Source organism: Penicillium arizonense (assembly GCF_001773325.1).
Source record: "Penicillium arizonense strain CBS 141311 chromosome Unknown PENARI_contig023, whole genome shotgun sequence".
Classification (NCBI taxonomy): domain Eukaryota; kingdom Fungi; phylum Ascomycota; class Eurotiomycetes; order Eurotiales; family Aspergillaceae; genus Penicillium; species Penicillium arizonense.
This window is the reverse complement of record NW_019173300.1, coordinates 69,300-93,178: the sequence shown is the minus strand read 5'-3', so window position 1 is coordinate 93,178 and position 23,879 is coordinate 69,300. Positions and strand designations below refer to the sequence as shown.

Genomic DNA, 23,879 nt, shown 5'->3' with positions numbered 1-23,879 from the left:
TATCTCAAAGTATCGCAATTGCTTCAATGGTCTTTGCGGTCACAATTGCAGCAATCCTAGTCCATACTGTCCTCTTTCTTATATCCAAAACACATTTCTCTAACAAAGTTGAGGGTAACGTGTTTCTCTATAAATAAAATTAAATGCTGAGTCAGCCCCCCTAAATCCCCTGCTTAGGTAACGCGTCTGTTTCCGGGCGAAATCTGTTGTTGTCGAAATCTCCCTTCACTTTCTTTGGTGACTCTCGAACACTCCCTTCTTTCGACTCTGTGATCCTCTGTGATCCTTTCTTGGCTGGTTCTTCTGTTATTTCAGTCCTCACCCTCCCATTACCCCTCGACTCCTGAACCCACTGTCAACCGCCAAGATGGTCGAAGACAAGAAGTCCGACGACTACACCGTCGAGATGGACAAGCTCGATCAAGGGAAACAGTTCGAGGCTGCGCCTCCGCCAACCCCCTCGCCCCGCGCTGTCCCCAGCGCCATGTCCACCAGCCCAGTCCTTCCCGTCCTGGCATACTGCGGATCTTCTATTATGATGACTGTGATGAACAAGTATGTTCTGTCGGGTCTGGACTTTAACCTGAACTTCCTCTTGCTCTGTGTTCAGGTATGTGGAGACAATTGTGGCCTGCTCTCTTAGAGCCAATCACTGATACTCAACAGTCTTTGGTCTGCATTGTTGCGATCCAGACGTGCAAGTCCATGGGTCTCATCACCTACCGCGACTTCAGTGCCGATGAGGCGCGCAAATGTAGGGGATTCAATATTCCAGGTTTCAGGTTTCGGCAGCTAATCGAATTCTTTTTCTATGATTTTAGGGTTCCCGATTACGCTACTCCTGATCGGCATGATCTACACTGGCTCCAAGGCTCTCCAATTCCTCTCAATTCCCGTCTACACTATCTTCAAGAACTTGACCATTATCCTTATCGCCTATGGTGAGGTCCTCTGGTTCGGTGGCTCCGTCACTAGCCTGACCCTGTTCTCCTTCGGTCTCATGGTCTTCAGCTCGCTCATTGCCGCCTGGGCTGATATCAAGCACGCCGTGGAGAGCACTGGTGACACCTCCAGCAAGGTCTCGACCCTGAACGCTGGATACGTCTGGATGTTGATCAACTGCCTGTGCACCTCGTCTTACGTACTGGGCATGCGCAAGCGCATCAAGCTGACCAACTTCAAGGACTTTGACAGTACGTGGCTTTTTTTCTAGTCTTTATTGAAATGTTCGCTAATATCATTTCTTTCAGCCATGTTCTACAACAACCTCTTGTCCATCCCCGTTCTGATCGTTCTCACCCTCCTGGTCGAGGACTGGTCCTCCGCCAACCTGGCCCGCAACTTCCCCGAGGCCAACCGCGACGGCATTTTCTTCGCTATGGTCCTGTCCGGAGCCTCGTCCGTCTTCATTTCGTATACCTCCGCCTGGTGTGTCCGTGTGACCTCGTCTACCACCTACTCGATGGTTGGTGCGCTCAACAAGCTGCCCATCGCGGTGTCAGGTCTCATTTTCTTCGATGCGCCAGTTACCTTCCCCAGTGTCTCCGCCATTGCTATTGGCTTCGTCAGTGGTATCGTCTACGCTGTTGCCAAGATCAAGCAGAACGCCAAGCCCAAGACCGGTGTCCTCCCTACACCTGTCAGCGCCAGCAGCCAGAGCATGAGAGACTCGCTGCGCTCTTAATCTGCATTTGGCACTATTTATCTGACTGGTCAGCGCATATATCAAAAAGTTCACCGTCCAACCAACCGGTGCTATCTTTGCATGTGACATTATGATTCACGTTTCATTGCAGCCGAAGTATGGGCCTTTTCTTGTCTGATCCTGATGGGGGATATTCCTGTGATCACTTTGGTCGGTGTTGGTGTTTGATTTCTCTCTTCTTCTTTTCACCCTTTCTTCCTTTCTTCCCCTCTCTTGACGTCTATAGAGGGGACTTGTGAAACAGAAACTGTTTCCAATTTTAAATTCCCCTTCCCCCTGATCTCGGTCCAAGTATGATTTAATTCTTCTTTTTTGACATGCGGCCATAGCATCTTTCTGTCTTGTTCCTGTACATAGCTATGCCGCGCTCTGGTTTTGCCAATAGAACGTGCGTTTGGATAACTAATATGATGATTCTTGGAAATGATACCAGTGGATATGCAGAGAAGCTTGTCATATCCTTGTAAATTTTATAGACTTAATGCCCCAGAATGGAGAATATAAAGCTCTATCAATATGTTGTACAGCTCGGATCTATGATTGGCCGAGCTTAACCCAGACCCGCGATTTTCCTTCTTGCATCTTCACCTCAACCAACTCTCCTTATATGCTTGGATCTGTTTCAGGCAAACCCCAATTTCATATTTAAGGCATTAATCACTATGCCTCGCAATAACAAGAAACTCAAAGGAGCCCCTGCTCCAGCCCGCTCCCGCGGACCTGGCAAACCCTCTGGCCAGTCTTCTAACCCTCCCAGCGGACATAATGGAAATGGCCAGAGTCAGGGACAGGGAAAGGAGACTACAGTCAAGAAGGGTCCTGTGCCGGCGAACCAGAGACCTATTGTTCCATTTTTGAGGAAGGATCGGGTTCTGCTTATTGGTGAAGGTGAGTTAGGTATCAATTTGGTGTTATGTTCTAAACTGTTGCTTCTATTGCGTGTCTGCTTTTTGTCTTGACGATTTATGTATATTTGATTTGTTGGTAGTCAACTCCCCCCCGGTGTGGGATCATACTATCTCCATTCTGATATATGGGATTGGAATCAATACGCAAATTTCGATCAGAAACAGCATGCATGATTCGATCTACAGTTGAACTGGCATCATTCTGAGAGAATAAATGCTAACAATCAACAGGGGACTTCTCATTCGCCCGCTCTCTGGCAACCCAATACAAATGCCGCAATCTATGCGCAACATGCTACGATTCCAAAGAAACATTGGAAGGCAAATACCCACAAGTGGAGCAAAACATCCAAGCAATCCTAGAATCCAGCAAAAAGCCAAAGAAAGAGACAGAAACAGAAACAGAAAGCGGCACAGAAGAAAAGAGCAAAGTCTCAGCCAACACCACTCAAAAAGCCCCCAAAGTCCTCTTCTCCGTGGACGCCCGCAAACTCGGCAGCCCGGGTGGCGGCGCCAAAGAAATCCGCACTGGCTTCCCTCGCCACGAACGCAAAAGACCAGGCTGGTTCCAGCCAAAGACCCCAGACCCGCCTTATCAACCTGGCGGACCGTGGGATGTGATCTGTTTCAATTTCCCGCATGTGGGTGGGCTCTCGACAGATGTTAATCGTCAGGTGCGGGCGAATCAGGAGTTGCTGGTTGCTTTCTTTAAGGCTTGTGTGCCGCTTGTCTCTAACGCGCCGCCGCTTATGGATGCTGATGAGGATGAGTGGGAGATATCCGAGTCTGAGGATGATGAAGATGAAGATGAAGACGACGATGGTGGAGAGCAGGGGGATGAGACGACTGGGAAGGGGATTCGGACTGGGCCTGGTCAGATTCTTGTTACTTTGTTTGAGGCGGAGCCTTATACGCTTTGGAATATCAAGGATTTGGCTAGACATGCTGGGTTGATTGTTGTTACCAGTTTCCGGTTCCCGTGGGCGTCTTATGAGGGATACTCGCATGCGCGGACGATTGGGGAGATTGAAGGGAAGAATGGGGAGAGAGGTGGGTGGAGGGGGGAGGATCGGGATGCGAGGATGTATGTCTTTGAGGTGAAGCAGAAGCCTAAGTGGAAGCAGAAGCCTAAGTTCAACAAGAAGACGCAGAAGAGGCCAAGAGGCGAGGAGTCGTCTAGTGATAGCGAGTAAGGTGGTGATATACATATGCCATTGCATTTGATTCATGTGTCCTCTGAATATACAAGGCAAAGCATGGCCTGTCCCTTAACTGTGTAAATTTACCGCTTCAAACCGCTAAAAATGACAGCGTAATGGCCAACCCCTGCCCAAACAAGAAAAGTAAAGTCTCGTTTACATTATATACACTTTCTTCATGTCGCTCTCGTCAAAGACTTCACCTGTTGTTGGGTCTTTGACCTTGCCTGATTCCACAGATCCCAACTTAGTGCTGATTTCTATTAACCGCTGCTGTCCGTAGACACGGCCGTTAGGTAGGACTATGGGGTCGCTCTCCACGTAGCTCTTCGAGTGATGGGCGTACGGCATTGTGCGGGCGAGCTCGTTCAGTTCGGTCGAGCAGATCGGACACACTGATGTTGAGGTTGACTGCGAGTTAGAGCTGGACGATGTGTACGCGGAATGGCACAGGGGTGTTTTGAGTGCCGAAAGTCCGGCTGAAAGTGCAATATGTAGTAATGGCTGTGACGGCAATGAAAGTAACTCATGGTGAGTCTGGACAAAGAGATCTGAGAGCTCTTTCCAGCGGTCCAGTGAGAAGAGCGACTAAGTTTGTCAGTACAGAACATCCCTTTGTCAGGAATTGTTTGTCATACCTTGTAAGGCTCAACTTTGGTGTCTTGCTTAAAGACCAGCAACCCAGCAGCACGCCTGATCTCCGGATTTTGAGCCTGATGGTTTAGTATCAGATATCTCTTGGCATGAGCAATTGCCTCAATCTTCTTTGTTTTGTCCTGGGTCCGGACCATTTCGATGAATTGCTGCAGCCGGAGCTCAAATTCAAGGTTGTGCTGCAGATATCTGGAATTAGCTCGTCTTAATACAAATGCAGGGCTGCCGTAACTTACCTGACTCTTTTTCAAGGCCGCTTTATTCTCACCGCACCACTGCAATGCTTCCTTTGTCTCTCCTCGCCTCAAGCTCTTAACAATTCGTTGACACTGCGTAAAGACATCAAGATCCACAAGTTCCTCAACTCCCCTCTCCTGGGCTAGTTGCTTTGCACTTTCCGAAAACCCCGATCGCAGCATATGATCCACAAGCAGTCGATCCAGTCGTACTCTTGCCCACTGGTCGTATTTGACATCGGCTAGATTGGGGATCTTGTGCAGTGCCTCCAAGTGTTGAATGCGCTTGCGAGACTGGTTGTGGATTTTCTTCTCTTCTTCCTGCAGCCCTTCCATCTTCCTCTTGAGGCCTTGCATTCGGGATATCATCGCGTCGAGGGCGGCAAGTGTCTGGTCGGGGGTTTGTGTGTTGGAGAGTGAGGCGTTTGCGGTGTCCTTGAGTGCAGGGAGGACATATTCCTTTTCGCGTTCGACAGCTCGTTGTACGGTCTTAAAGTTCCTGCGGGCTAGTTCATGTGGAAGTCGGAGAAGTGGTTGGTCCTGTTTGGGGCGGGATGTGGTTAGAGCACTTCCTCTCTCATCTTCAGACGTGTGGAGAAATTACCAGGATAATGTGGCTCTCCGGGTTGAGCTTTGTTGATGTCAGTTCTGCAGCCATGGTGACCAGAGACTCTTTTTATCTCAGACCAAGGTCCTCAAGTCCGAGATTAAATAATCGAGTGACATGGATCAGAAGACGAAGTGGAGGGGAAGCTCCGGCATGCGGAGATAAAGTCACGAGGTCCGCGTCATTGGGCCAGTGCAACGTTCAGAGTAATGCAGGATCGATACTCTTAATGGTACGTTACTTTGCTCTACTTTACTCGATTCTACCCTGGTTTACTTTACTGATTCAATTAAGCATTCACATAAGCAGCCTTCAATATGAAACTGTAGAATAGACTAACGAATTTCCCTTTTGACCCAAGACTCCGGAAATAGCAAAATATGGTACAGGGGACCTGATGGTCTTCCTGGAGTGCATCTAGTCGCTGTCATCGCTATCGTCCTGCTTGGACTTCCGGCGCTCCTTCTTCTCCTTCTTCTCCTTCTTCTTCTTCTTGCGCTCGGCCTTCTCCTCGGCAGTCTCGCCCTCGTGTCTCTTGCGCTTCTTGTCTTCGCTGTCAGCCTCGGCCTTCACGGGCTCGGGGGAGTCCTCCTTGGGAGCAGGGGCGATTGAGGGAGCGGCGGCAGACTCTTCAGCATCGAGAGGAGCGTTGAAGTCCTTGTACTCGCTCTTCCACTTGGCGGGGGTAGCCTCGTTGGTACGGCCGTACTTGTCAAGCTGGCCAGCGGACTTCATCTTCTTCTTCTCAAGAGCGGTGGGTCCGAGACCCCAGCGGCGGGGGTAGAGGTCACGCTCCATGATGCAGCGCTTGACCTTGGCGACAACGCCGTGGTCGCAGGTGGTGAGCTCGACGGTGGACATCTGAGCGATACCAATGGCGATGGCCTCGCCCTTGGTGGTCATGAGGACGACCTCCTCGTTGATCTCAATGCCGGACTCGTAGCGGAGCAGACCGGGGATCATGAGCTTAGCACCGTAGCAGACGGCGTTGACAGCGCTGTCCTTGACGACAATACGCTTGTAGGAGGTGAGGAGAGACTCCAGAGGGCTGATGACCTTGCGGAGGTAAGACTCGTCGCGCTGGTTATCGTAGACCCACTGAGCGTCCATCACATCGTGTAGGGTGACCATACCCTTGCTCTCGTCCATGGCACCGGAGCGGACACGGCGGAGCTCCTGCATGTGGGCACCGACACCGAGGAGGAGACCCAGGTGAACACAGAGAGTACGGATGTAGGTACCAGCCTCACAGCTGACCCAGAAGACACCAAGGTGACGCTCGTTGTCGAACTCGTAGAGCTTGCTCTCGTGGATGGTACGGATACGGAGCTGACGCTTGACGGCAGAGATGAGAGGGGGACGCTGGAAGAGCGCACCAGTCAAGGTCTCCAGAGCGCGGCGGAACTGAGCCTCGCCACCGGGGATCTTGTCGTGGAGACGAATGACACAGACGTACTCCTTACCAGCACCTTGCTGAGACTTGACCAGGCGGGTCGCACGATCAATGCAGACAATCAAACATCCAGTGACCTTGGGATCAAGGGTACCACTGTGACCAGTCTTCTCGGATCTATAAAGGAGAGAGGTCAGCATTGATTCCATTGAGGTAGATGAGGATTGATTTTACCTGAGGATCCGCTTCATCCAAGCCACGACTTCGTGACTGGAAGGGTTCGACGGCTTGTCGAGGTTGATGACACCGGAGCTGATGTAGGACTTGAGGTCACGGCTAAGGGGAGAGGAGCCAGCGGGAATAGGGGTGAAGTGACCAGTCCGGACGAGCACTATTCAAGTTAAAATGTCAATGTCGGCTGGGTCAAGCATGGAGTTTTAGGGACAAGCGTACGCTTCTCATAGTTCTTGAGCAGAAGCGGCCAATCCTCCGTGTTAACGGTAGGAACGGACGCTTCAGGCTTGATGGCGTAGTCCATCTCCGAGGTCTTGACGACGGCCATTTTGGTGGTTGTCGTTGAGGAATTGCGCGGTTGAAGCCCCGAAAATTTGGTCGAAGGAAATTTTGCGAGTGCGGCAGCTCCAGCGCCCAAAGGGGTTTAGCGCCCGGCGGTGGTCATTCTCACGTGACCGAGTTTTTCCTTTCTTTTTGGACATCAAAAGACTTTACTCTTTAATTCTCTTTAATTCTCTTTAATGCAGTTCAATTAGGATGTGTTTGCTATTGATACATTGTTAATTCGTGAACGTGTTGAGGTTTGCTATCAATTATCACTATTTATGATAATAGGCACGCCGACGCGCCTGCCCAGATGCAAGCCCATATGATTTACACATCTGCAAAGACCCTAGCCGAGTCTGCGACCAGCACCTCTGCCATTCCAGGAACCCTGCACACCAGAGGCCCAGCCCCAGGATGATGGGAGTGGTCCACTCTCAGGTTGATCGGCTGCTCGCGCTGGGCGACTGGCTGTTCCATATCCTCGGTATCCAACGTTCGCGGTGTGTCGAGTAAAGTATCTCTCCACGAAGGCTGGGACCACGATAAAGTTTCGCCCGCCACCGAAGGTAGGGTAGATGCGAGTGATGAAGTCGTAAAGATGAGCAGAGATGATGCCCATGCTCTCTATTAAAGCAGATTGCCACCCGAGCATCACCATTGAGACAAGGAGCAATGCGTATGGCAGAAACACCACGGGAATGTCGATAAAGTAGAATCTCACGCGCTTGCCTCGGTTATCCTGTGAATAGGTGTAGACGAAAGCCATGATCAAGGCTGGTTCCAGTCAGCGTAGGGTACGAAAGAAAGAAGTACTGTAAGCTTACGGCTTGTAAGAACCATCGCCCCGAAATAAGCACCCGCTGTGAGCTTGGAAAAAGTTAGCCCTTTTCGAAGATTGGACTACCGGAACGAGTATGTAGGAAGAATAGAGGATGGCATTGGAAAAGAATAGATGTATATAAATGTAGGGCGCCAAAAAACCGACGTGAACTTATAGGATCACGCCGGCTATCTCGAAGGCAATCCCACCATTCCCACATCGCATGCAGCACCTATATTTTGCGAATTGATGGTGCTGCACGGGATGCGGGGGTAATCTCCCTCGCTTCCAGGAACCGCTTCAGCTAGATTTGAAGGCTGGGCGGGCAGATAATGCGAGGGGAAAGGAAAAGAAAGAAAATAGAGCTCTAAGTCACTTACCATGAGGGTGAAGGCTACAAACAACAGGTAAATGAAGAACTCTCCAGGTCGGTCGAAACGAGCCGAGCCCGTCTCCAGAGAACTGCCATAGTGGTACACTGTCGGTACATTAGCACCCTGATCAATGATTGTGATACCGAGGCATCATACTGAAGTAAAGATCAAAGACAAAGGACAAGCCAGGTCCGGTTAGTAAGAATGGGGTGGCTAGCCGCCAGATTTCTGGGCGCCATTTGAAGATCAGACTCGGAAGGTAGATGACATGGAAGCCGCTCATTAAACCACCATGTACCAACGCGGATTGAACCAGAGTCAAGGCTGTAAGAGTCCTGAAAGGTGAGTTAGCAAGATGGGCTTCAAATCAAGAGGGGTTGTGCATACCTAGTGACCGGAGGAGCCTGCCAAAAGAAGTCCATGGCTGAAAAATAAAATGCTAGGTTAATTTATCGCTGCTTGTATCATTGCGCTTTCATAGAAAGCCAGATTACTGAGTTGAAGGAAAAAGAAAGAGGAAGGGAGAGGTGGGAAGGAAGAAAAACGTGTGCAAAACTAGCTCCGGCAAAATTTATCCGACGTCCGTGATTACAGCATCACTTCCATCTAGTTCGAGCCTCATCTATAGATCTGTACAACTGCCCAGGGCATTATCACTTGGATCTGTTTGATTCGTAGTAACTTCAACATCCAGGTTGGGTATAATCATATGAATATTACAAGCTCCTTGTCTGGGCAGTACCTCGTACAGCCAACCCTCCATCCTGGCCTTCAATCCACACATCCCAAGCTCCAGTATCATTCTTGGGCTTTCCACAGATCACCAGCTCCTCTTCGACAAAAAGAGGGGCTAGGTTTCTATACTCAATGCTATTGACGTAGAGATTCACCTGTTTCAAATGGTACTGAAGCACACTCAACAGAAGCGTGAGCGTCAACGGGCCATGCACCAAAAGATTACGGTATCCTTCCTGGTTTTGAGTATATCCCTTATCCAAGTGGATAGAATGGGCATTGAATGTTAGCGCCGAGAACCGAAATAGCAGCGCTTTAGTCGGTATGAGAGCATGGCGGAACGTCGCGTTGGCGGGAGCTATGGTTTGCGCCAGAATGTCAGCACTTTCTCTACAATTCAAGAGACAGATTCAAGGGGAACGAAATTCGCACATTTGACAATCCTACTAGGCTTTCCAAATTGCTCTTTATCAGCCTCAATTTGTGCCTCGGTCTTCAAACGCATGAAGATGAGATCCCGATTCTCAATGACTGACGACTCCCCCGGGTTTTCTTCGTTCTCTTTCCATATCCGATTCCAGGTTGCGTCGGCAGTTTCTCCCTCTGGGACATTGCCAACGCGCCGCTCAATAGTGACAATTACCTTCTCGTCTCCGTCGCGGCCCTTGATTGTCACATTGCGGATGGATTCAATACAGACTGCCCGGCTGCCATCTAAAGCGGGACTAGATGTGGGAAATCTTAGGTTCCCACCTGCCCAAAGACGCCGGTTGAATGGTTCCCCGGGTGTGTGTAGCGTATCTGTGCAGTCCGGGAGTAGTTGGGACAATGTCACCTGCGGTGGGAAGTAGATTAAGTGGTGGCCGACCGGTAATGGAGATGGATTCTGTATCGAGGGTAGAGTTGCATAATCGTGGATGGTCGTAGATTGTGGTAGAAGATCACGGAGCGTCAGGTTCAGAAGGTGTGAGGGCTGCGGGTGTAGGTAGTCGTAAGTCAAAGGGAGTTTCCTTGTAGTCAGTTCGCGATGCAAGCGCTCAGAAAGCGAAGAGTAAGTTCGACATCCATGCCTCAGAGAGAGCAGGGGTCGCAGTGGAAATGTCATGGGGAAAAGTACGGATCAGATGATGTCTCAACCCCGGAGTTGGATCTCAGATCGTTTGGTCTGTTTGTTTGTCGCTCATTGCCAATGTTGGAATATCGGAGCCCACACCGCTCGGCGGGTCAAATGGAAATGTTCAGCTGAGTGGATTAGGGGAATTCGTTCTTCATTCTCACTCAAATGCAATCATGACTCGCTTGAGAGTGGCCTTCCTAGGGCCATTGGCGTCGTTTTCGCATCAGGTCAGCCATACCCCGATATACCCCGCATCATTGCACCAGATCTGACGATTGACCCCTGATCTATAGGCCACTGCAGAGTCCTTTGGCAAGATCTCGGCAGATCTGCTACCTCATGCCTCGTTTGCAGAGGCTTTCGCCGCCCTTCAGCAAAAGGCAGTCGACTACGCTGTGATTCCGTGCGAGAACTCCACCAATGGATCTGTGGTGCAGACGCTAGATCTCTTGGCAGATCGGGATGATTCATATAGAGATGTGACTGTGTGTGGGGAATACTACCTCACAGTCCACCATTGTCTTCTCGCACGCAAAGGCGCGTATCCGGGCGGCTGGGCTGGCTACGATGGCTCGATCACCAAGCTATATACACACCCGCAGGCCTGGGGTCAATGTGAGACTTTCCTCTCTCGGTATTTCAAGGGCGTCGAGAGGCAAGATGTCTCGTCCACGTCTAAGGGTGCTGAGATTGTTTCCAAGGAGACCGATGAAAAGGGCGGTGCCATCGCCAGCCGCTTTGCAGCAGAGTATCATGGAGTGGATATACTCCAGGAAAATATCGAGGACCGTGCGGACAACACCACACGCTTCCTGATATTGAGAAATGTGCTCGCTGAGCGCACAGCCCAGCTGGAGTTCGAACAACCGAACCCACCCACGTTGGACGACAGGCCTACTCTTGAAACCACGCACAAGACTTTGATCTCTTTCACCATTGATCATTCTTCGGCAGGTGCATTGGCAAATGCCTTGATCATCTTCAAGAGCCATGGTCTCAACCTTACAAGTATCAACACAAGGCCGAGTTTGAAGAAGCCGTGGCAATACATCTTCTTCGTTGAGTGCGGAAGGACTCCTTCTGATGAGAACAAGGATGCCGTCCACAAGGCTCTCAATGACCTCCGACAAGTCACAGAAACATGCAAGGACCTGGGCACTTGGAAGGATCAACTGAGCGCGAACAATGCTTGAAACCATGTGAACATAATTCCTAGTGCCTTTTACGTGAGAATTTTTCTGGTCCGTGGAAAAAGGCACCATGCTACATATGAGTTTCAGTTTACCACACGAATGAATGACAAAATTAAAACTCGTTCTCTTCTATACGAAGCATACTCCGCTAGACAAAGAGATAACTTAACAGACACGTGCACCATCTATACCAACCCTTTCGGGTGCTTTTTTGAATATAACGAGCAAATAACGAATGAAGTACCAGGCAATGCCATTCTGAATGAATTGGCATATAGCTGGCCGAGAAATAACTATCCAACACCATCTGTCTTACATGAAGTAAGTCGAGCAAGCAGCGGTGGATGACCAAATTTTGCCGAGAATCAGATCCAACCTAAATTGCAATTTAAACCACTTCATATCAGACCCCGAGGTGACCTCGGTGTGCATATCACGGAGCTTGGATGACCCTATTCAAACATTAAAAAAACACGTTCTTATATTGTCATGACATCCATGGATGAACAAACCTCTGAGTGACTTCACTGTGCTTGGACCAGGCCTTTGTTGGTTATCCTTCACGGATGCCTTGGTTCCATCACGGGAGCCACCGTGTTGATCCACAGGGCGAGCCGTCAAAAGACCCGCCGCGGGAGCTTCTGGCCGTTCATCCTCGCTCACTGCGAGGGGGCAACGCCGTCAATCTGTCCAAAGTTAGTTGTTGAACCAGAGTCGGAGAAGTAGACCAAGCATACCGTCGTAGAACTCATCGTCATCGCTGTAATCGGCAAGCTGTTCAAAGTTGACCTTGTATCGGAGAATAGCACCGATACCACCGAATCCCTTGACGAACTGGTTTCCTTCGCCAGATCGGTCGGAGACGAACTCCAGGTTGGCACCGAAGTCCTTGTAGGCCTCAGCAAGCCACTCCAAGAAGGAACCCGAGTCGACAACCTCCATATCGAGACCTGTCTCCTTGTCCTGGAAAAGCTCACGGTTGGATTCCTGGGACTTGTTGGTGTGGACCACAACCTCAGCGCCTGCAGCGTTCTTCATGACCCAGCGGGTGATCTCCAGGTTCTCGTGGACAATCAGAATCTCAGCCGCACCAAGCTCCAATGCCTTGAGGGTATCCTCAATACCATAGCAGACCTTGCCAGTATCTTGACTGATCTCCTGGAAGTACTGTCCGATGAGCTTCTTCTCCTGGACGAACTTGACGTTGCTCAGGGTCTCGCCAGCAAGCTCAATAGCCTGGTTGAAACCGTTCTCACCACCGTAGGAAACATCGACAATCTTGATAACCTTGGCCTGTAGACGGCCGTCGAACAGGTCGGACTGGTTGAGGTCGTTCTTGAAATCGGCAGAACCGGCCAAGACGAGTCCGGCGACGTTGACTTTGTCGTTGGTAATATAGTTCTGGACAGCCAATTCGGCGATTTTGCGGACGTAGTTGTGGCGCTTTTCCTCACGGAGACGAGAGAAACGCAGAGCGGATTGACCACCACGACCCTTCCCAGTTATCAGCATGGACAATTTCAAGACAAAAGGTAGATAGACTCACGTGCTTCTTGGGCAGATCGACGGAAAGACGCTGAAGGATCTCACGGGTGTTACCACTGAGAGTACCGAACAGAGCACCGTTACCGTCCATGATAATGAAACCGAACTTCTGGTCAGACTCCAGAAGCTCACTCAAGGCCTCAGTGTGAAACTTGTTGTCACAAAGGTATAGCGATGTGTTGATGGGCTTGAAGGGTTCGAAGTCGATGTTAATTTTGCGCTCCTTTCCTTCGGCGGTGATAATTTCACCACAGTACACAACCAGCCCATTGGGTGGAACCTTGTTGTACAGCTTGAGACGCTGCTGGGTCGAAGTAATGGCTGACAAGACGGAGAGACGGTTCACTCGGGACTTAATGTTGGAGGCGGTACCCTGATCGTGTGCGGTCAGGCGACGCTCGTAGATCTATCAGAGGAGGAACATACATATTCTTCAGCCAGCATCTTTGCGGCCCGGGAAATCTGATCCTTGGGGGCTGTATTCGCGAGTTAGCGGCGACAGGTGGCTTGGGACCTGGGCGACGAACGGATAATGAGCGAGATCATGGAAGTTCCATTTCCGCGAGCGGATTCAAGACGCTTGATCAGCTTCTTGACCTTCCAGATCTCGATGTTCTTATCAGCTTCGTTCGGCTGAGGAGCGCTCATTTTGGGCGAGGCGAAGGACGATCAGGGGGGAAAGTATCAAAGGCCTTGCCTGCGGACGCCTGAAGACTCGGTCAGTGAGTGAAGCGGGAACTTCAAAGAATTGATCCAACCTGTTCAACACCTAAAAATGGTCAGTATGAACAAAAAAAGGGCCAGCAAAAAGGCACAGATAATTTTTGACGCGAGATTCCAGGAATACAGGGAACACATACCTTGACTTGATTGACGTGCAAAGCGGCAAATTTCCTCGTGGGGTGGGAAGTACACAGTTTGTTCGAGGGGTCGGCTGGCACCGCTGATGTAAGCCAGGGCTCGTGACGTATCTGGTACTTGCTAGGTTATTGGCCCAACACCAGAGTTTCAGGTACCGGTACCTGTAGAGATTGGGGGGCATATTGGGCATGCGTAACATATATCCATCTACAATTAGGTATGTATGTACATATATAAATGTCTATAGTTACCTATTTGGACGTTTTATATAAATTCGAATCTGCCTTTGCCTTACGTAAATATAAAACACTGAATGAGGGCCCGTGGACAAGCCGGGTTCGGACCTACCTAGTAGACTTAGTAGATTTATTATCTATCATACCATCCTCGTAATTTCCTCCATCGCCTCTATTAGACATCTGGTCACTACAATTAGTCAATGACTTGCGGTCTTATCAAAAATCTGTGATCCGCACTCCCCACACTAACCTCTACGGGAAGCTCCTTGGCGCTAGACTCTTTTGAACATCGCGGACTCGTCTTATCTGTTGGAGCTATCTCCATGTGATAAGAGAGGGGAGTTTTCCTCTTTACTTCCAAGGTTGTTCTTCTTTTCCTCCCTAAACTTTAGATCTTCCCTTGTGTTCGAGAAGTGTCACAACCATGTCTCGGACAGACAACCATGACAATGACTCGTTGGATGGCTCATTGAGAACACCAACAACCGTGTTACCGAGCTCCTATGACTATGGCCACCTGGATCGTGGGAGTCCGATCGAGTCAGGGGCCTGGGGTAGACAGAGGTAAGTGCCTTGTGCTCCGTGGATCGCCCATCCTACTAACTTCGGAACAGGTCGTCGTCGTTCTCAAACCGGCTCCGTCAAGCGGGTGGTCCCAACAGTCTGGATAACTTTGCGCGATCCTGGCAGAGAGCTGCAGCGTTCCCGGAGGTGATTCCACGGCGGTCCTCGTTTGTCTCGGAGTCGGACGATGAATTTGGAATTGCTACTGGTGTGGAATATGGATCGAGAAGCAACCAGTCTTGGGGATCTTGGGGTCGGAGCTCGGATGTCGAACGACCTCTGCTGCGTGATGAGTCGGATGAGGATGAGCCAGCCGAAGAGGACTCGCATGGGCCTGAGCAATCCAAGCGCGGTATACCCAGCACCGGGCTTCTGGCCTCTTCTTTTGATAGAAGCTTTGCGGCTTCATATGGCACAATCTCTTCGCGGATGAGCGAGTCGACTCGGAGACATGCGATTCAATTCCATAGAGATCAGAATATTCATGTGGATAGCGCGGGAGACCCGGACCGGGGGCCATTGCTGGTCAAGCATATCCAGCATGAAGATGGGACCCAGGAGGATGTCATCGTTGGCCAATCCACAGTCCCGCAGACCGTCTTCAACTCTGTCAATGTGTTGATTGGTATCGGTCTCCTGAGTCTCCCGCTGGCAATGAAGCATGCCGGGTGGGTTTTAGGACTGATATTCCTGGTATTCTCTGCAGTGACAACCGCCTACACTGCCAAGATTTTGGCTAAATGTCTGGATGTTGACCGGAGCGTCGTCACTTATGCTGATCTAGCCTATATCAGTTTCGGGCAGCATGCCCGTTTGGTGACCAGCTTTTTGTTTTGCTTGGAACTTCTCGGTGCATGTGTGGCCCTGGTTGTGCTTTTTGCAGACAGTCTATATGCTTTGGTGCCGGGCTTGAGCATCTTACAGTGGAAGATCCTCTGTGGAGTTGTGCTGATCCCGCTTAATTTCCTGCCATTGCGTTTCCTAAGTATTACCAGCATCTTGGGTATTATATCCTGTACATCAAGTGAGTTTCGTGACCTCAAAACAAATCACCCGAGACTGACACTGCCCAAGTTGTGGCTCTCATTTGCATCGATGGCCTCGTCAAACCAGATGCACCAGGTTCACTGCGGCAGCCAGCCAACACATTCCTCTTCCCTGAGAACTGGGCTACTATTCCCTTGAGCTTCGGCCTAATCATGTGTAAGTTTGCGAACCGCTGTGTGGTTTACAGAATAGCTAATTCTTAAAAGCACCTTGGGGCGGCCATGGTGTCTTCCCAAACATCTACCGAGACATGAGACACCCTCAGAAGTACGGAAAGAGTCTGCGGGTGACCTACATTTTTACAGTAAGCCTCTTTTGAATTAAGATAAAAGATCCAATTCTAACGAGACTAGTTTACTCTCGACTGTTCAATGGCCATCATTGGTTGGCTCATGTTTGGAGATTTCGTCCAGGACGAGATCACTGCGAACATTCTCGCAGTCACCAACTACCCAAAGGCTCTTTCCGTCTGTATTATAGTATTCATCTCGATCATCCCGCTCACCAAGGTGCCGTTGAAGTAAGTCCACACCTTGGTTCTGTTTCAAACACGACTGACAAGATTATAGTGCACGGCCTCTGGTTGCCACATTTGAAGTTCTCTGTGGAGTTGCAGGCAATGCGCCCGCTGAGAACCGCTCCAGCGAAACGATCCAACAGATCTCACGGGCAGTGATTCGCCTTTTTGTCGTAGTCATGATTGTCATTTTGTCCATCATCTTCCCAGCGTTCGACCGCATCATGGCGTTCATGGGATCCTTCCTGTGTTTCACCATTTGTATTATCTTCCCTCTTGCATTTTACCTCAAGATCTTTGGAAAGGAGATCAGTCGAGGCGAGCGCATCCTTGATTGGATTCTGCTTGTGATTTCTTCGATTCTGGCAGCGGTGGGAACTGTCTGGGCTTTCTTGCCCCGGGAAGTCCTTGCAAACTAGCTTCAGCCCTAATCAGCACCATTGGTGCTTGAAGAATAAATGTTGGTTTGCGTATAGACAATCAGCCTTTGTTGAGGATGACGGCAAAATTATTTCTTGTCTTGCCAGACCTCAACTCTTCCTTCTTGTAGACCTTAGGTGCGTAGTTACCAGAGTGCTCCCAAAGATGGAAAACCAGCTTGGAGGTCCGCTTGCTCTGGGTTAGACGGAAGCCCAGGCAAGCCATGATCTCCCCCAGTCTGTCTTCGTTGAGGTAGCGCGAGTTATCGACACATGCAATAGGTAGCACCAGGAAAAGAGTTGGAACAAGATCAATGGGGCATTTCGAAGTCAGGAACTTGACGCATCGCTTAAGCATTTCACCCCGTCCCGTGGCGTCAGGGACGTAGTTTAGCACCAATGATAGACTAATCAGATTGAAGCGTTCTGCATCACTGGAAGGCAAAGGTCGTTCCATGAAGTCCTGCTTGAGAATCCCTGGCTCCTGAGAATTCAAGTCAATTCTTGTGACATCCAATGCCGCGTTGGTAGAGCAGGCGTTCTTCGTGCTCAAAGCTCCAACTTCAAGAACACGTAGCTTAGGAACGGTCTTGTTCCATTGGCTAAGCTGTGGCTTAATCCAGTCAATGAGAACCTTGCTGGAATCACCGCCACGGTCCATTGACTGGCCGAGCTTGCTGGCCGTCTGGTAGCTCTTCAAGCCTCCGTTGGCTTCGATTTGAGCATCGATGCTGCTGACCCGGGCCTCGTCGCCAGCTGCCAGGGCTTGGGCTCGAGACTTGAGAAGCCGGTGATGAGAGCGAATGAGGTTGCGGGTTGCTTTGGCTGAAAGGGCAGCCTCCTTGGATTTGACAATTGGAGGCCGACTATGGGACAATAACATCGGCCTTTTGGATCGTTTTTGAGGAGCCATGTCGTGGTTGAGATGGGAAGTCCAGTGGTATAGATAAATTTATTCCTCGTATACTGAACCTCAATGTCTTTTGGAGGTCTGAATATACAAAGCGGTAGAGATATCCTGCAAAGAAAAGCTGGTGAAGAAAAGCCCAAAGAACGCCAAGACTGATATGCGGTCTGATTGGGTGGGGGAATGACAATACTGTAATGGTATGTAATCCAAAGTTACTGACTCAGCAACAGTCTAAGGTCACCTGACCCACACAGCGCTAGGGTTTTCGCTAAGCGAATACACCTCCAAATCTTTGATTCTCGACACTGTGACAAGCATCATCGACAGCGACCGACGACAGCCATGGCCCCTACCGACAACAAGCAAGGTACGTTCAAATAAACATGCCTTGATATTTAATTGCGATCCCAACATTGCCAATTGTGAATTTTCCGTGTGGACGTGGACGACGTTTCGATATCTGCATTCGAAAAATTTACGACATTTCGATATTGTGTTGCAAAGCGCCGGGAATACTGCGAAACGCACTTGCATCGCTATCGAACATGTCAAAGAATTTCATATCAGCGTCGTCTCGTCCAGAACATCACACTCGTCCAAACGGCAAATTCGCAAAATGGCACACGACCTATACAATTTTTTTTTCTCTAGACCACCAGACTAACCGGCTTCCTCTCTACAGGCAAGAACAAGGCCAACGCTGCCGCCAAGGCGGTCGCTAAGGGCGCTTCGGTACGTACAGTTACAAGATGAAGCAGACCAAAGAAATTTCTTTTGGAGCCTATCGCTAACGCGGTTGTGGCAACAGCTTCACAAGTCCCGCAAGGTCCGCACCTCGACCACCTTCCACCGCCCCAAGACCCTCCAGCTGTCGCGGTCCCCCAAGTACCCCCGCGTCTCCATCCCTCATGCTCCCGCTCTCGACTTCAACAAGGTCATCCTGTACCCCTTGAACACCGAGAGCGCCATGAAGAAGATCGAGGAGAACAACACCCTGGTCTTCATCGTCAACGTCAAGTCCAACAAGCGCCAGATCAAGATGGCTCTTAAGAAGCTGTACGATGTTGACACCGTCAAGGTCAACACCCTGGTCCGGTATGTTTTATTCTTTCAATTTTCATCATGTATGAACTACTAGCTAACTTGCCTTCAGCCCCGACGGTACCAAGAAGGCCTTCGCTCGTCTCACCCCTGACGTCGATGCTCTGGACATTGCCGCCACCAAGCTGGCTATTGTTTAGATAAAATTCACGAATGGATTTGTTTGGGTTTTGGCGAACTGTGTTTTCCACCGGGGTCTAAAATACCAGCCAGTGTTCCTCGGCTGTCCTTGCAGCAACGAGTGCTGAATGATCAAAAAGAACATACCCTTTATGCGTGTTTCCTTAATATAGTGGACTTGTGTCCTGTGGGCCATGGCACCTTGAGCTCAAACCGTAGACAGCGTAGAGTGTAAAGTAGTTTGGTATTATCTGTCGGTTCTGGTGCTGGCGTATGGGTTGTCCTACATGGAAACGCGCACGAGACCGAGGTTTCGAGTATAGATGTGGTCGGCTTGCGCTAACTTATCTTTATCATGTCAAAACATATGTTTCCTATCGGCCCATGGCTAGCCAGTAGATCAGTATTCTACAGCCTAACATGGCTCTCTGTCAAGTCTACTAGTCATATTCATTAAAATCCCAAGATCAGATACACTTGACATTGAAGCATTCCGCTCTCTACGCATGCTACTCTCAAACTCAAAGTACAAGATAGTATCGTTCATAATTGACTCTAGTATACAAGTGGTGATTTTGCAATCCATCTATCCAACCATAACCCAAAACCAATGCCGGTAGCCGGTAGAACCCAGCCTAGCCCAGGTACATGTACCCAGGCATCTCCATAAAGGTTTCGAACCAATGCAATGGAATCCCATCGCATCCGAATAGATAGGAGTATGCATAGGAGCAAAGAGAAGGTCAAGAACACATCCCGGTCACACTTAGTGGCCGCGCATGTTCTCTAGCTTCTGCAGGATGGACAAGCTCGTGTCCATCCACCGGTCAACGCAGTTCTGTGCGCATGCCTCCTCAGACTTGTCGAGGGTGCCGGAGGTGATTTTGCTGGTGATGCACTTTTGCCAGCAGACTTCGTTCAGGTGGTGCACGGCTAGAAGAGATGGGTTGTTAGCGGTGGATATGATAGAGAAGGAGGGTGTGTTATCAGGTAGCGGATCAATTGGATATCCTGACACAGATAGTGGAGAACCATAGAACGCTGTAGATATCAGATTGCATAGAATGGAGTTGACTTACTCTGTTGGATGTTGCCCTTCTGAGCTTCGTTGTTCAGGACTTGGTTAAGCTCCTTCTTGTCGTTCTCGGACAGCTTGGTGAGGTCAAGTTGAGTCTCCATTGCGAATAAGATGGGTAGAATTGGAAGAGAAGAGGTATATGGCGAATGAAGATGGGATAGACGATGCCGTAGCTGGATAAGTCGCTGTTCAAAATCAAAGGCGGTGGGCAGTGGCACAAAAATGACGCGCAGTTTTCCCTATCGATAGCCAACTTGGTCCCTCGTCGTATTTCTCAACGAAGAGCGCTTTTCTCCTTTCTCGCTTTGGCCTACTTCCGCTCTTCGTCTGCATTCCTTCTCGCTATATCTCACACCTACTACACTCCCTGTCATGCCTCCAATCCGCACCTCTCGCAATCGCAAACCACCACCCGCCGGCTTCGATGACATTGAAGATACCCTGCTGGAGTTCAGCAATAAGATGAAGGATGCTGAGAATGCGTCGCATGAAGGCAAAAAGAAATATGAAGTGCTCTGGCCCATTTTTCAGATCAGCCACCAACGTAAGTCGCTGCCCCTCCACCCAAGTCCCGGAACACTACTAGTATTATGGAACATACTAAAGGCCTCTTACTGACATTTAAATGGGCTCGGCAGGCTCGCGATACATCTATGACCTTTACTACGAGAAAGAGGCGATCTCAAAGCAGTTGTATGACTGGCTTCTTAAGAACGGCTATGCCGATGCCAACTTGATTGCCAAGTGGAAGAAGCAGGGTTATGAAAAGGTGAGTTTCTTGCCTTGTGGAAGGCCGTCTCTCAAAGAACTCTGCTAACCTGTGTTTTGCTAGTTGTGCTGCCTGCGCTGTGTCCAAACGAAAGAGACGAACTTCAACTCCACATGTATCTGCCGAGTGCCCAAGGCGCAGCTCAAGGAGGACCAGACGATCCAGTGTGTCAGCTGTGGCTGTCGGGGCTGTGGAAGCAGTGACTAAAGATGGATGTGTTTTGAACGTGGCTGGTGCACTTGTGGCAAATTGGGCATCAGCTCAACGTGATTATGGCGAGCCACACGCATGTGACAAAAGGGTCTACTTCGGGCGTTTCGGTACTTGCATGTTCTCTTTTCTCTTTAGGGCCGCGTCGATATACCTGAAGCATGGGTGAAATGTTGATAACCAAACAAGTAATGACTTTCAATTGCTAACTACATTAATTCAATTCAAAAGCGCCACCAATGTTTCCCAGTAGTTTCCCATAAAGATAGCCCCAACCCCAATATCCCAAATCATAAAAACCATCGCTTGCTCATGTACATCTTAGCGTTGTCATTAAGGTCGTAACCAGGCCATCCCGGGCTCGGTGGTGGAAATGTCAGAACGGCTCCTGTGCAGCCCAACTCCCAAAGAAAACACCGCCCACAAGACCTTGGAAACATCACCGGGTTTGAACTCCAGAAACAGAAACAACTCAAACAAAATCAAGGATGCGGGTAAAAGCAGGAGAACAGGAGGGGGATAGTGAGAACGATGCGAAGAACGACAAAAAAATCAAATCCGATAACACAGGGATGGGCCTCGCAGAGTGCCCATCGCAAAAAGAAGAATCATTAGGTATCTTAAAACAGGGTCGTGCTGCTGCGGTTGCCCATTTGGGGTCGCGAATGAAGCGATTTGGGCTTCAGGGTGTCGTCTTTGCTCACACCTCCAATCTTTTGGAAGCCTTGCAACAGATCAACGCCGTCAACTTCGCCAGAGCTGTCATTGCCCTCGTCAAAGAGGTGGAAAGAGAAGAAATCTTCCTGGCCAGCGTCTCCATAGCGGTGGGTTTCCGGGAGCTTGGATGGTGACTCTGGGAAGATGGCAGACTTGGATCTGGGGAGAGGAGGCATTCCCAGGCGGCTGTTGATGTTCACAGAGGTGATGTCGGTGAGGGCAGGGTTTCCACTGTCGGTACGTGCACGCTTCACCGAGCGCTTCTCCGGTGATCCATAAGAGATATGGTCTGCGCCGGTGTCCGCGAAAACATCAAAGGTCGTATGATAGTGATCATGGGGGGTGTAGCTTTCGTCCTGCAAATTGAACGCCGGGCTCCAAGGGAGTTCCTGCTCCATAAGGCCCAAGTGCTTAATAGGCGAGTTTACCATTTGCTGGATCTTGCGGCGATGGTTTCGCAGGTTGGTGTTGGGAGACACAGATGGCGGTGGCTTGGCAGGCTTCTTGAACTTTATCACGGGAGTCAATGGAGGCGGCAGCATGCTCACGTATTGACTGCGCAGAGGGGAGGATCCGATGATAGGGTTGGGGTTTTTGCGGGTGGTTGGCTGCCCAGGACTAATGTCATGAGAGGAGCTGCGCATGCGCGCAATCTCTTCTTCAGCCCGGCCTCGCTTGATGCGCGGGGGCTCGATATCCAAATCGGAGGTCAAAATGTGACCGGCCTTATTTGGCCTCAAGGCCGACGATTCCAAGGACGAGAAGTAACCACTATCGTTCATTGTAATGGACTTGCGCTTACGGGGGCGAGGCGCGGGGGTAGGGCCAGATTGAGTAGGTGTGGGAGGAGTACCTTGACGGGCGAAGCGAGGAGGAGCAATGGGAGGAGATGAGCGAATAGTCTGAGGGGGTGAGGAACGAGGGACTGCATGTGCGCCAGAAACTGGAACAACATCGTCTGCATCATCTTGGAGGGCTGGGTCAGAGGCAGGCAGAGTCGCATCGGAATCCAAGTCTGCAGCTGGCGCAGGCTTGGGTGCAGGCGCGTGATGGGCAGGTGGTGGTGGTACCATCCATGTGGTGGTGCTGACAGCGTTTGGTTGGCCAAGATCCCGCTGAGGAATAGCAGGAAGAGGTAGGCTTGACATTGTGGCGCGGCGCACTTGCTTATCTTTGAGGAACTGCGCTTCCATGCCAGGTTCAATGGCCCAGTAGTTGCCCTTGCCTGGATCATCCTTCGGTCGTTCTTGCTTGATAAAGGCCTTGTTCAGACTGAGGTTGTGTCGGATGCTGTTTTGCCAGCCTGGGTCGCTGTTCTTGTAGTAAGAGAAGGTGTCTGAAATCCACTTGTAGATCTGAGCGAGGGTCAAGCGCCGGTTGTTTGCGCGCAAAATCGACATGCCGATTAAGGTGGCGTAGCTGTAGGGCGGCTTGGTGCCGTCATCTTCAACTGGCGGCATCTCGTGTGGTTCAGGTAGACACGCAACCGGCGCGTCTTCGCGCTTTTGCTTCTTGTTGGCGCGCTCTTTCAATGGCGCAGCTTCCATCAGTGTGCGCTTCATCGGAAGTTTTGATTCATATGACGGTTCTGGGAAATCTGCGAAACTATCATTTGACGGTTCTTCTGGACGGTGGTTTTCTTTTGATGATTCCGGATTGACGCTTGAGAAGGTGGTGAAGAGAGCCGAGTGTGGCATCGAGGGTTGCGAGTAGATTGGGAAAGGCGCTTTCTTGGCTGGAGAGTCGGTGGTAAACATGGGAGGAGTGGGCGCGGAGATGGGGACAAAACCGAGTTTTCCGTGGCCCGGATGCGAGCCTTGGGGGTGCAAGGCTTTCGTCGGCGATGGCCTGTGCGAGCGGGAAGCCGGATAGAAAGACGAGTTCTCAATGGGTTGGAGTGGTAGCGGTGAAGGTTGCAGACGGGGCTGCGATCTGATGATCTCAGATGGGGCCAACACTGAAGAAACGTGTGCGCCCGACGAACGCGTCGATCCCATAATCTAAAGACTCAAACCCGAAGCAAAATTGTCGCCTGTCACTGCAGGGACCGTATGACGCGTCGAAAACAGAAAGCGCGACTTGGACAACAAGGCCAGTGGCTGGCCGGGTAAGCCGAGATGTGACGAGACTGCGCAGAGAATTTCCCTCTGGACCAATGGCAGATCACAAGCAAAGACCAAGATCCTCAGGCCGACATGCAGACTCGTTGGGCCACAAGGCGCTAAGGCAGTTGCGAATCAAGTCACGCAGATAGCAGATGACTGGAGATGGGTGGAATTG

The 23,879-nt window shown here is 50.3% G+C and overlaps 14 protein-coding genes across 14 annotated transcripts; 6 read left to right on the top strand and 8 right to left on the bottom strand.

Moving 5' to 3' along the window:
- Positions 1 to 367: 367 nt before the first annotated feature.
- On the top strand, positions 368 to 1,684 carry gmtA (GDP-mannose transporter; the record flags this gene model as incomplete). The annotated part of the gene is made up of 4 exons (XM_022635608.1): positions 368 to 610; positions 667 to 754; positions 822 to 1,193; positions 1,251 to 1,684. 4 exons carry the CDS (start codon positions 368 to 370, stop codon positions 1,682 to 1,684), a joined length of 1,137 nt encoding a protein of 378 aa, XP_022484553.1.
- Positions 1,685 to 2,367: 683 nt separating this feature from the next.
- PENARI_c023G01876 (25S rRNA (uracil2634-N3)-methyltransferase) lies at positions 2,368 to 3,806 on the top strand (the record flags this gene model as incomplete). Its single annotated transcript, XM_022635496.1, has 2 exons — positions 2,368 to 2,593; positions 2,845 to 3,806. 2 exons carry the CDS (start codon positions 2,368 to 2,370, stop codon positions 3,804 to 3,806), a joined length of 1,188 nt encoding a protein of 395 aa, XP_022484581.1.
- A 162-nt stretch (positions 3,807 to 3,968) lies between these two features.
- Positions 3,969 to 5,360, bottom strand: PENARI_c023G11674 (FYV10 family protein; the record flags this gene model as incomplete). Its single annotated transcript, XM_022635619.1, has 4 exons — positions 3,969 to 4,400; positions 4,451 to 4,645; positions 4,703 to 5,242; positions 5,307 to 5,360. The coding sequence occupies 4 exons, from the start codon at positions 5,358 to 5,360 to the stop codon at positions 3,969 to 3,971; spliced, it is 1,221 nt and encodes a 406-aa protein (XP_022484594.1).
- A 366-nt stretch (positions 5,361 to 5,726) lies between these two features.
- Positions 5,727 to 7,264, bottom strand: cbf5 (pseudouridine synthase CBF5; the record flags this gene model as incomplete). The annotated part of the gene is made up of 3 exons (XM_022635532.1): positions 5,727 to 6,879; positions 6,937 to 7,093; positions 7,156 to 7,264. 3 exons carry the CDS (start codon positions 7,262 to 7,264, stop codon positions 5,727 to 5,729), a joined length of 1,419 nt encoding a protein of 472 aa, XP_022484659.1.
- A 345-nt stretch (positions 7,265 to 7,609) lies between these two features.
- Positions 7,610 to 8,879, bottom strand: PENARI_c023G09878 (uncharacterized protein; the record flags this gene model as incomplete). Its single annotated transcript, XM_022635602.1, has 5 exons — positions 7,610 to 8,037; positions 8,088 to 8,130; positions 8,464 to 8,561; positions 8,614 to 8,792; positions 8,845 to 8,879. 5 exons carry the CDS (start codon positions 8,877 to 8,879, stop codon positions 7,610 to 7,612), a joined length of 783 nt encoding a protein of 260 aa, XP_022484528.1.
- A 294-nt stretch (positions 8,880 to 9,173) lies between these two features.
- On the bottom strand, positions 9,174 to 10,297 carry PENARI_c023G08179 (uncharacterized protein; the record flags this gene model as incomplete). Its single annotated transcript, XM_022635577.1, has 2 exons — positions 9,174 to 9,550; positions 9,640 to 10,297. The coding sequence occupies 2 exons, from the start codon at positions 10,295 to 10,297 to the stop codon at positions 9,174 to 9,176; spliced, it is 1,035 nt and encodes a 344-aa protein (XP_022484633.1).
- Positions 10,298 to 10,482: 185 nt separating this feature from the next.
- Positions 10,483 to 11,502, top strand: PENARI_c023G08481 (prephenate dehydratase PHA2; the record flags this gene model as incomplete). Its single annotated transcript, XM_022635581.1, has 2 exons — positions 10,483 to 10,536; positions 10,603 to 11,502. The coding sequence occupies 2 exons, from the start codon at positions 10,483 to 10,485 to the stop codon at positions 11,500 to 11,502; spliced, it is 954 nt and encodes a 317-aa protein (XP_022484516.1).
- Positions 11,503 to 11,814: 312 nt separating this feature from the next.
- On the bottom strand, positions 11,815 to 13,695 carry PENARI_c023G07964 (translation termination factor eRF1; the record flags this gene model as incomplete). The annotated part of the gene is made up of 6 exons (XM_022635574.1): positions 11,815 to 11,954; positions 12,015 to 12,164; positions 12,240 to 12,996; positions 13,049 to 13,420; positions 13,474 to 13,523; positions 13,575 to 13,695. The coding sequence occupies 6 exons, from the start codon at positions 13,693 to 13,695 to the stop codon at positions 11,815 to 11,817; spliced, it is 1,590 nt and encodes a 529-aa protein (XP_022484570.1).
- An 876-nt stretch (positions 13,696 to 14,571) lies between these two features.
- On the top strand, positions 14,572 to 16,694 carry PENARI_c023G03014 (putative transporter; the record flags this gene model as incomplete). Its single annotated transcript, XM_022635513.1, has 6 exons — positions 14,572 to 14,711; positions 14,762 to 15,735; positions 15,786 to 15,914; positions 15,965 to 16,062; positions 16,112 to 16,278; positions 16,328 to 16,694. The coding sequence occupies 6 exons, from the start codon at positions 14,572 to 14,574 to the stop codon at positions 16,692 to 16,694; spliced, it is 1,875 nt and encodes a 624-aa protein (XP_022484645.1).
- A 61-nt stretch (positions 16,695 to 16,755) lies between these two features.
- On the bottom strand, positions 16,756 to 17,607 carry PENARI_c023G01042 (25S rRNA (adenine2142-N1)-methyltransferase; the record flags this gene model as incomplete). Its single annotated transcript, XM_022635484.1, has 1 exon — positions 16,756 to 17,607. The coding sequence occupies one exon, from the start codon at positions 17,605 to 17,607 to the stop codon at positions 16,756 to 16,758; it is 852 nt and encodes a 283-aa protein (XP_022484576.1).
- A 339-nt stretch (positions 17,608 to 17,946) lies between these two features.
- Positions 17,947 to 18,845, top strand: PENARI_c023G06566 (60S ribosomal protein uL23; the record flags this gene model as incomplete). Its single annotated transcript, XM_022635556.1, has 4 exons — positions 17,947 to 17,971; positions 18,287 to 18,336; positions 18,413 to 18,699; positions 18,758 to 18,845. 4 exons carry the CDS (start codon positions 17,947 to 17,949, stop codon positions 18,843 to 18,845), a joined length of 450 nt encoding a protein of 149 aa, XP_022484550.1.
- Positions 18,846 to 19,591: 746 nt separating this feature from the next.
- PENARI_c023G06980 (Tim10/DDP family zinc finger protein) lies at positions 19,592 to 20,004 on the bottom strand (the record flags this gene model as incomplete). Its single annotated transcript, XM_022635559.1, has 2 exons — positions 19,592 to 19,758; positions 19,905 to 20,004. The coding sequence occupies 2 exons, from the start codon at positions 20,002 to 20,004 to the stop codon at positions 19,592 to 19,594; spliced, it is 267 nt and encodes an 88-aa protein (XP_022484639.1).
- Positions 20,005 to 20,275: 271 nt separating this feature from the next.
- Positions 20,276 to 20,879, top strand: PENARI_c023G00850 (BUD31 family protein; the record flags this gene model as incomplete). The annotated part of the gene is made up of 4 exons (XM_022635481.1): positions 20,276 to 20,447; positions 20,542 to 20,672; positions 20,736 to 20,836; positions 20,873 to 20,879. 4 exons carry the CDS (start codon positions 20,276 to 20,278, stop codon positions 20,877 to 20,879), a joined length of 411 nt encoding a protein of 136 aa, XP_022484662.1.
- A 623-nt stretch (positions 20,880 to 21,502) lies between these two features.
- PENARI_c023G06301 (forkhead box transcription factor) lies at positions 21,503 to 23,596 on the bottom strand (the record flags this gene model as incomplete). The annotated part of the gene is made up of 1 exon (XM_022635552.1): positions 21,503 to 23,596. The coding sequence occupies one exon, from the start codon at positions 23,594 to 23,596 to the stop codon at positions 21,503 to 21,505; it is 2,094 nt and encodes a 697-aa protein (XP_022484547.1).
- Positions 23,597 to 23,879: the final 283 nt, after the last annotated feature.